Below are 11,084 nucleotides of genomic sequence, written 5' to 3' on the forward strand. Positions count from 1 at the left end.
TAAAAGAATGAATCAATTGCGCAGGCCAAAATGTATATATTTGACTTTTCCGTAAAGAATTCTCAACACACAAGACAAACTATAAGATAAATAAATGTTGCCTTTCTCAAACAAGCAGTTTATCTGCAAAAGCGCAAACATACCAACCAGTGTTTTGCAGTAGAGCTCAAGAGTTCAGCGTTCTACAGGATGGACATGGACAAACCATTTCCAGGTTTGTACATATTAGGCAAATGTAAGAAAACTGACCAACAGGGTGGGACTATTGGGACCAAAAAACTAAAATGATTGAAGTTGTCCGTTGCAAAGCGTAAAAAAACAAAACAGTTGCGTGCCTTAATGCCCCAATGCTTAGTGTTGACATCACAGCGGTTTAGCTCTTTGGCGCTGCTTGCCTGACTTCCTCCCTGACTTGCTCTGGGGTGTCACTAGTCTCCCCCTCCTCTTCAGTCACTCCGGTCCCCTCCTCTTGGGCCACGGTGACCACAGTCTTCCCCCTGGCGTGACCCCGCTCTACTTTCTGGAAGGCCAGGGGCACCTGGGAGAACAGGAACGTGTCCTCCACCACTGGAAGGATCTAAGGAATGACAACGCTGAGTGTCTGTACACACATGAACAGTAAAAACACAATCCACCAATGAACAACCACCTCAAGGAAATGCCCTAGGACTATGTGTAACTAGAACCAATGAAATGACTTGCTTGTTTTTGCAGTGAGCTGTGTGTATGGACCTCAACCAACCAAACTAATACATATGGCAGGAGAACCCTAAACACATGAGTAATCTATGAATACATTCAACCGCCCATGCGCAAATCGTCTCCAAATGAATGCACAAGCATCAAAAAAATAAATAAAAACGAGGGAGGGGCTAGTGTTAAAAATGTGATGAGGAAATGACAATCCTGTGCCCCCCCCTCCCACCACCCAACATGTTATTCTCGTCTGCGTCTCGTCATTAACAATGAATCGACCGGCTACTGGAGTCACAGTGAGAGACGGTGGAGATATATATTTTTAACGTTTTATTAGAAAACTAAGTAGTGAGTCACAAATATGTCAAATGAAGGTCATAAATGCAATCTGTGGAGTAACAAATGTTGTCAAATGTCACATTCACAAAATAATATTTGACCACTTTTGTTTGCAAAGAAAGAAATATGTTTGTAAAATGTTCTGTTTTAACCAGAAAAAAACTGTTTTTCATTTATTTGTTATTTATTTTTGTTGATGACTCATTTGCTTTTGGATCATGACATATGTTCGCGAAACTATATGGGCATATTTACAGTCTGATATTTAAAAGTTGCATCTTCTATTCATGACTGACAACTAATATATTTTAAACATTTTGATAGAAATCTATCTCCATACTGACAGCGATTGGGATGTGTGTGTGTGTGTGTGTGAGGTATGTCTGTGTGAATGGATTCCTGCCACCAGCACGGCACCCCCGCACCCCAAAATGCCATGCTGTCCCTATAATCCCTGGGACAAAGGGGTATGGATTACACCCGTGACTGAGGGGGGGGGGGGGGGGGGGGGGGGGGGGCACTTTAGCAAATGGCTGCTCAGCACTGTTGGAAACCCATTCACTGTTCAAATCTGACTCGCAGCCATCAACACAGGGGAACGCCCACACACAAAGACAGAGGGACTCTGAATATAGGACAATGCTTGGAATCTGTGGCATGTATAGACCCACCTACCTGGCTAGTTTCCATCTGTAGAAATGAGTTACTGTAGGATGTTATAGACTAGAGAATGCAGTAGCAGTACCTTTCCGGCATCCACCAGCTGGCTGACCTCGTCCAGCGCCGGGCCGTCTGGAGCGTAGAACCCCCAGCGGTAGAACACCCCGTTACACATGTTCTGACAGGGAAAGATCTGAACGTCAAGATACTATCAGACTTCAATTCAATACATCTTTATTGTCCCCAAAGGCCATAAACATACAGAAAACCGACCAGGGACTAAATATGAACAGCAAGCACAAACGCTGGTAAATGACCTTGATAATGACTGTTTGGCAGCACCATCTACTGCAGTGGACACATCCTATACATCACTGCATAGTCACATAATAATGCTAAGTTAACACGTGGTGGCATTATATTATGTGTCTCCAGAAATAAGTGAATGTGCTAGCCTGGTCCCAGGTCTGCATTATTATGTCAACACCTTGTTATGCCAAACATGTCAAGTTATCGTCATGACAAGGATACGACATGATGATGGCACAAACAGATCTCAGAACAGGCTATGAAAGTGCCACTTGTGTGCCTGACTAGTAAGGCTATGTTGGCCCACTAGAGGTCCCCATTTGGCTGTGCTCTCTCAGGTACTGTGTCCAGCTCCAGTCCTAGTCTGTCTGTCCAGTGTGACTCATGCTTTAGCCCCGCAGTCGCCCGATATGGCCAGCCAGCTGCTCACCCAGACAATAGGGCCCTGAGCCAGAGGCTTGGCAGGAAACATACACACACAAACATACACATACAGGCATTTAGGGATTTGACTGCCTAAAAACTACCGTTTCAGCAGCCCCCCACCCCGGTGTGTGTAACTCACAGACAGACAGTCTTGTGACTATTATAACTCCCAGCCAGAGTCATTGTCCTTGCCTACCAGGCTTGTGCTGTTCGGGAGGACTACATAGCAAAGTCCCCAAAGCAGTAATCTGTCGTGGGCAGACTACTTAAACATGAATGGTGCCATAGATCAGTCTTTATACTATGGGCACTGATAGCCAACAAACAGCAATAGTTCCCGTGCTTAAGCTTATTTGAAACAATCGCGATTTCACATCTTTCGAATTTCGGAAGGGGACATTCGGCCCATAGACTTGCCCGCAAAGAGAGAGAGAGAGAGGGTGGAGCTCCTCGTTCTAACATCTCTTCATCTCTTCTCTTAACATGTCTGGACCTTGAACTTAATCTAGCAGCTGACCAATTACACACACTCACAGAGACACACACACTCACAGAGAGACACACACACAGAGACACACACTCACAGAGAGACACACACACACACACACACAGAGAGACACTCACAGAGAGACACACACACACACACTCACAGAGAGACACACACTCACAGAGACACACACACACACTCACAGAGACACACACACTCACACAGAGACACACACACTCACAGAGAGACACACACACTCACAGAGAGACACACACACACTCACAGAGAGACACACACACACTCACAGAGAGACACACACACACACACACTCACAGAGAGAGAGACACACACACACACACACACACTCACAGAGAGACACACACACACACACTCACAGAGAGACACACACACTCACAGAGAGACACACACACACTCACAGAGAGATACACACAAACACACACTCACAAAGAGATACACACACACACACACAAAGAAGAAGTGGTGATCTCTCATATTTGTTGTTGTGTGTGGTAGGGGCTTGGGAGAAAGAGGCGAAGCGAGAGGTGCCACTCTCGCCAAAATCTGTCCAAAATAAGCCCAATGCGGTTTTATGAACTTAAGCTTTGTCTGCCTTGGGACAAGGGGGACAACGACTCCCATTGTTAGGGCGGAGACATGAGCATCTAGTCATTACAGTGGGGCAAAAAAGTATTTAGTCAGCCACCAATTGTGCAAGTTCTCCCACTTAAAAAGATGAGAGGCCTGTAATTTTCATCATAGGTACACTTCAATTATGACAGACAAGATGAGGGAAAGAAATCCATAAAATCACATTTTAGGATTTTTTATGAATTTATTTGCAAATTATGGTGGAAAATAAGTATTTGGTCACCTACAAACAAGCAAGATTTCTGGCTCTCACAGACATGTAACTTCTTCTTTAAGAGGCTCTTCTGTCCTCCAATCGTTACCTGTATTAATGGCACCTGTTTGAACTTGTTATCAGTATAAAAGACACCTGTCCACAACCTCAAACAGTCACACTCCAAACTCCACTATGGCCAAGACCAAAGAGCTGTCAAAGTACACCAGAAACAAAATTGTAGACCTGCACCAGGCTGGGAAGACTGAATCTGCAATAGGTAAGCAGCTTGGTTTGAAGAAATCAACTGTGGGAGCAATTATTAGGAAATGGAAGACATACAAGACCACTGATAATCTCCCTCGATCTCACCCCGTGGGGTCAAAATGATCACAAAAAAATCCCAGAACCACACGGGGGGACCTAGTGAATGACCTGCAGAGAGCTGGGACCAAAGTAACAAAGCCTACTATCAGTAACACACTACGCCGCCAGGGCCTCAAATCCTGCAGTGCCAGACGTGTCCCCCTGCTTAAGCCAATACATGTCCAGGCCCGTCTGAAGTTTGCTAGAGAGCATTTGGATGATCCAGAAGAAGATTGGGAGAATGTCATATGGTCAGATGAAACCAAAATATAACTTTTTGGTAAAAACTCAACTCGTCGTGTTTGGAGGACAAAGAATGCTGAGTTGCATCCAAAGAACACCATACCTACTGTGAAGCATGGGGGTGGAAACATCATGCTTTGGGGTTGTTTTTCTGCAAAGGGACCAGGACGACTGATCCGTGTAAAGGAAAGAATGAATGGGGCCATGTATCATGTATCCATCAGCAAGGGCATTGAAGATGAAACGTGGCTGGGTCTTTCAGCATGACAATGATCCCAAACACATCGCCTGGGCAACCAAGGAGTGGCTTCGTAAGAAGCATTTCAAGGTCCTGGAGTGACCTAGCCAGTCTCCAGATCTCAACCACATAGAAAATCTTTGGAGGGAGTTGAAAGTGCGTGTTGCCCAGCAACAGCCCCAAAACATCACTGCTCTAGAGGAGCTCTGCATGGAGGAATGGGCCAAAATACCAGCAACAGTGTGTGAAAACCTTGTGAAGACTTACAGAAAACGTTTGACCTCTGTCATTGCCAACAAAGGGTATATAACAAAGTATTGAGATAACAAAAGTTTATTGACCAAATATTTATTTTCCACCATAATTTGCAAATAAATCAATTTAAAATCCTACAATGTGATTTTCTGGATTATTTTCTCATTTTGTCTGTCATAGTTGACGTGTACCTATGATGAAAATTACAGGCCTCTCTCATCTTTTTAAGAGGGAGAACTTGCACAATTGGTGGCTGACTAAATACTTTTTTGCCCCACTGTATATACAGATCTCTGGTGTAAATGGGAAGGTGCACAGCACAGAAGGAGTGAACAAGACCAAAAAGACAACATGAGAACAAGCAGACAAACGCTCATAAAAACAAAAATAAGTCATACAGGCCATGGTTGAATCAGTCACATGGTGCCAACTGCCCCACCCTGGCCAAACTAAGGGGTTTCACTTATCTATTTTTCACACTATTGTAAAGCATTGGTACAGATTTTTTTTTTTTTTACATTGTATTTTCCAGCATGGTTCTAGCAACTATGTTTGATGTGTAACCTGGCCAGCGCAGCTCAGCGGTGTGAAACCCCCACCCCTGTCACCCCCACCCTGACAGAGGGGCAGGGTCGGTTGGTTTCGTCAAGTTACAATAAAGGCTTTTTAAACTTTTACATGAGAGTGCATTGATATTTTAGGAAGTTTTGCCATACGTATGTAACAGAGGTGAATCGGATTCAAGCCCTACTAGCGACTTGGTCTAATTAATGGTTAAGGCGTTTGTTTACTGAGCGTAAGACCGGAGTTCAGACCTCATCTGTATGCAATGTTCACACTGCCGGCATCAACTTGTTTTGCTAGCTTACCGTGATGGCCTTCTGGTGCAGGTTGAGTCCTGAGTGGACGGCTCCCTCCAGCAAGCCCATGGAGTCGATGTTAAGCAGGAAGGGGGTGACCAGGGTCACGTATTTGGCACCTGACCAGGACTTTAGCAGGCCCAGGGCCCACTGCTCCGAGTCCCCGCCCACATTGTCCAGGATCACGTCGAACCTAAGGGGGAACACAGGGAGACAGTGGTTATAATGAAAAAGTCTAACACACGATCCTGAGACTCTGTATTGACTCGGGTTCTTTCACTTTGTTCAGTCCAGCACGGTTCCAACTAAGATGGAGGATGTGTAACCAGCTCAGCGTAGTAGAATTCTGCTTGATTCACTAGTGTAAACATGGTAAGAGAGAGGAAGAGAAAGAGAGAGAATCCGATCCACAACAACACAACACTCAAGATGGTCTGAAGTACTATACCTTCATGCTATTCAATAGACAAATATAGAAGTCGACCTGACGATAAACTGAGATGTCTAGCCAAGCCTAAGGGATTGAAGTGTGTCTTCACTCAGGACCACTGAGACAAGGTTATCAGCCACCCAACCCTCCCCCAATGGAGAGCATTTAGTCTCCCACTCTAGTCCTTGAGCCACATTTCCATGGAAACCAGGAAGTGAATCAGTGAGCAGGTATGCCAAATCAACCTTGCTCAGCTGCGTGGGTGGGTAATGTTGTTTATGACGTTGGCCAGGGAGAGAGTCGGTGGGGAAAGTGGTATTCGAGTGGAAACGTGACTGTATGTCATTAGATTGGACCTTACCAGCTAGCTACTCTCATGTCTCAGTAATATGTTAACAGATCAAAACTAGATGAAAATCTCAATGGATAAAATAGGGTTTATTTACGATACATGATCTCTTTGAGGCACTCATTATCTTCTAGTGTTGTGGCCCTGTCTCAGTCGACACATCACAGGGTTGTAAAAAGTGTTTTAAACATTCCTTGATACACACACTTTTACATTATTCCAACTAATAAAACGCACTTTTCCAGCAGTCCCAGCTCCGTGGCCACGTCTCCCGCCGTGTAGTCCACCACTTCATCCGCCCCCAGACCCCTCACCAGTCCCTCTGCATTGTGGGAGCAGGTCACTGTCACGTGGGCGCCCCAGGCCTTCAGCAGCTACAGAGGAAACAGACACTTAGTGAGCGAGACACCTCTCTGTGTGGTTGTGTGTTGATGTGTGTATACTCTTTATGATTGCACAAGGTCAACCAACCACTGGTGCTGGTGTGAGGTGAGTCTTTAGTGTTGGTGCTATGAGCTGCTGGCCATATCTGAAAGGTCCTTACCTGGATGGAGAACGTTCCAACACCACCCGAGCCTCCGGTGATAAGAACTCTGAGAGAGAGAGGGGGGGGGGGGGCAGAGGGAGAGAGAGAGACAGGGTGGGAGAGAGAGAGATCAGACATGGAGGTCAGGATTCAAAGAGAGAAGATGATCCATCTATGTTCAGTGTAACACATATATCAGACATAGTATCGCTGGCTGCTTAGCCGAGCGCCAGAGTGAGCATCATGCAGCAGTGATGTCATTCTGCGTGACACTTAAAGTAAAGCTACTCTTGCTCAAACCAAGACCATGGTTTTTGGTATAGTGATTGGTTAGAACGCTGCTTCAGAAGTGCAAAGTGTTGGTCTAGGGTTTGTGGCCAAAGTGGAACAGGGTGGGGACCTACTGTCACAGAGCAGGAGCGATGTCTGGGAGAGGGAGAAATTTGGTCACGTATGGATGTGTGTGTACTTGCCGTTTGTTAGTGCAGTTGTTTCTGCACAGGCCGCCCGCGTTGACCAGGGCAGACAGGGCCGTGGCAGCCACGTAGGGGATGGACGCCGCCTCCCTGTGACTCAGTGACCTTGGTTTGTGGGAGACCTGAGGTGGGAGGGCACACAAATACAATTTTTCATTCATACAAGGACACACACACACACAGGGTAACTACTAGAAGGACATACAGTAGGCACAAACTAGGCACAAACACACATCTGTCCGTGCTTAACTGTTCCTCCTCCCTCCCATTACCCTTTCTTTTGTTTCAGGCAACGATGGGAAAGCAGAACGACTGGAGTTGCTGCAAGGACAGGACAACAGGACAACAGGACAGGACAGCAGGACAGGACAGCAGGACAGGACAACAGGACAACAGAGGACAGGACAGCAGGACAGGACAGCACAACAGAGGACAGGACAGCAGGACAGGAGAGCAGGACACCAGGATAGCATGCTGATAAGTGCCAAACAAATTATGCACCCCACAACTCAGTTTGTCTGGCTAGCCTAATTGCTGCTTTTACTGGCTCATGGGACCAGTTGTACTGTGAGTCTTAATTAATTATGCACACTTCGTTGCAATATGATTACATAATAATAGACTTGCACCTCATCCAAGTTTGTTTTCCACGTTTTCTCAGTTGAAGGGTTCATAGAAAGCGATGCCCCCTGGTACTTCCATTTGTTTGAAAACAGAGCCATTAAAATAAGCTAATATTCTCCTCTATAACAGAGCCATTCAAATCTGAAAGAAGCCCATGTTCTTTTCTATTCAGCAGACGACTGAACACCAAGAGGGAGGTCTGTCTTACAAAGACTAAGATATATTTCATGAAACAATTCAGTTTCTACATGTATAATGGGATAACACAATGAATGAAAACCTGTTTGGAAAACAATTCATAATAACAATTACATGCCATTTAGCAGACGCTTTTATCCAAACAAACAAACAAACAAGCATGCATGCACAAACAAACATGCATGCTTGTTTGTTTGTATAAAAGCGTCTGCTAAATTAAATGTATTGTTACACACACACACACACTTATTTTATGGACGGTTGGTCCCGGGAATCAAACCCACTATCCTGGCATCGGAGGGGACATGCTCTACTAGCTGAGAACCACCCTATGTCATTGCATTAATAAAATGTACACGTAGCATACACAGTCATAGTAGAATTACCTCATACTCTGTCAGATTCACCATCTCTGCTAGGCTGCCCTGCTTCCATGGAGGGATGGCCGCCCACACCTGTGAAGAAAAAACACACACAAAACACACACAAAAAAACACACGCAAAATAATATATATATTATTTCAAACATTTTATATTTTCAACACATCAGTTATTTATAACATCGTAATGCATACGAAAAACACAAAACGCCGCCGAAGTCCTCTAAAAACAAAATTAAACTTGTTACAATAAGCAGACAGGCTTCCAGACAGTTGGAACGTTTGGACTAGACGAGTTTCTGCACACCACCTGCAGCCCGGCGGAGGCTCAGCAGAGGAGCCCAGACGGGGCCCTGCTGAGGGGGCCAGCCAAGCCACAACCACTAGGGATGGAAAAATACATTCTAAGGGTATCTCTGTAATCCTACTTGATAAACAAGGTACCAGATAATGAGTGTGACAAGTGTGGAAGAAAAAACAACACCTGTTTCATTCCTGCCAACAATGCAAATAATTTACCAGTAGGTAAAAAGTATGGCCAGGTGCGTTTTCATTCGATCAGCAAAACGACTGTTCTCTTGAATGTCACAAGAAGGCACTGTGCATGCCATCCCGACTCAGCATGGTTGTGTTCAGTAAACACCAAATGAAGGAACCCGAGTAAAAACTGGAGAGACAACTTGGACTTGTTCAATAACAAATGTCCATTTTCATTTTCCGTTGCAAAACGTTTTGCTACGGTCGGACCTAATGACTGTTACTAGGCCACATCACATCAGAGCTGCTCAACTACGTACCTCATCTCCTGGTTTGAAATGGGTCACTCCCGACCCACAATCCAACACCATGCCAGAGACATCCCGACCCAGTATGATGGGAAACTCGCCACCGTTCTGACCCAAAGACACCGGGTCCCGTCTCAGCTTCAGAAGATTTGACCCATACCCTCCTGAGAAATATAAACAGACAGATTAGTAAAACAATCGTGGTTTTGATGCAAAATTATTCCTGTGACAGCTAATGCAACTGCCTGAAAGGAGATATGACAATGAGCATATTGACATTATAGACTTATAGATACTTACTCCTCATGGATATGTCGAGAGGGTTGAGGCTTGCAGCGTGGACCTGGATTAAGACCTCACTTGCTGAGTTGACACTGGGAGCTGTGGCATCTTCAGTGAACCGCAGTACCCCATTGTTGCCATACTCGTCAATCACCCAAGCTGGCATGCTGGACCGCAATCTCGAAGAGGAGCTGAGATTTCTTCGGAGGGAGCATATGATGTTCCCAGAACTAGCCATCTTTGTAGTTAAAGCAAGTGCTCTTGCATGGGGCAAAAATAGCTGCCTGCAGCACGCCGTGACTTTGACAGAGCCCATATCGAATGTTATTATCCACTTCCTGAAATGTCTATCAAATCAACTGTGTATAAAAGTAGAAATGGCTTCATGCACTGTCTAATGTAAGGGCTACATGTCAATAGTACGATAATTATGAATGTCAGCGTTGAGGTGACATGTAGCTAGCTATTCATTAAACATACACGCTCATAGAAATATCTTAAAGGTTTAATGAATTACCATGAAGCTACGAGAGTGTTACCCGAAATTATGCACGAACGAAAATCCCAAAATATCTTTATCTTGATAACTAAAATTAATAAGTTACATGACGTGCCTCTGGTACATAACTTACACAACATTCGCTTCCTACTCTGTGCTCTCAATTACCGCTGACCTCATTCTTCTTCGTGTAGTTTTCCGGCAGACTATATGCTTTTCGTGTATTGCTGCCGTTAACAGGTCGGAGTGTGAATTGCACATTTCCTTCACAGAGCCGAAAACGAACTATACATTTAGTATGCAAAGAGAGAAAAAAGAAGAAGAAGAAGAAGAAGAAGAAAAAGACGTGAGGCTCCACCCCAACATCCCACTCCCTTCTCAACCCCATCCACCTAACATGTCTCCCTCCAGCCACCACTGAACTAGGCTAATAGAACTCGCCAGCTTGTCGTCCTAAATCCCTATGGGGAAAATAAATGGGGGAAGATTAGGGTTTTGGGAAAAATGCAGAAAACAAGGTCCAAGGTTAACACAGGTTTAGGATATCTTATATGTTTTGTTCTAGGATGATATCAGCCAGTTAACACGACCTTTATGAATTATGAAGCCTTTATGTGCCTTCTGCACTTTTTGATAACATAAAAAAAGGTGACGTTAGCTGATGAAGATTATGTCATAAAACAAAACGCATAAGATCTCCTAAACCTGTATTTATCACATACCTTATTTTCAGCAGTTATCCAAAAAAACCTACAAAAAACGATTATTTCCCTATAGGCTTTGTCCACCGAATC

General features: G+C 44.7%; 1 protein-coding gene across 1 annotated transcript; it reads right to left on the reverse strand.

The window, feature by feature from the left end:
- Positions 1-16: 16 nt before the first annotated feature.
- LOC139414953 (reticulon-4-interacting protein 1 homolog, mitochondrial-like) lies at positions 17-10,500 on the reverse strand. Its single transcript, XM_071162606.1, has 9 exons — positions 9,810-10,500; positions 9,522-9,673; positions 8,731-8,799; positions 7,520-7,644; positions 7,065-7,113; positions 6,758-6,894; positions 5,751-5,934; positions 1,781-1,873; positions 17-577 (listed from the first exon to the last, which is right to left on the reverse strand). Exons 1-9 carry the CDS (start codon positions 10,105-10,107, stop codon positions 374-376), a joined length of 1,311 nt encoding a protein of 436 aa, XP_071018707.1. The 5' UTR covers positions 10,108-10,500; the 3' UTR covers positions 17-373.
- Between the last annotated feature and the right edge of the window lie 584 nt (positions 10,501-11,084).

The sequence above is a fragment of the Oncorhynchus clarkii genome, chromosome 8, assembly GCF_045791955.1.
Source record: "Oncorhynchus clarkii lewisi isolate Uvic-CL-2024 chromosome 8, UVic_Ocla_1.0, whole genome shotgun sequence".
Classification (NCBI taxonomy): domain Eukaryota; kingdom Metazoa; phylum Chordata; class Actinopteri; order Salmoniformes; family Salmonidae; genus Oncorhynchus; species Oncorhynchus clarkii.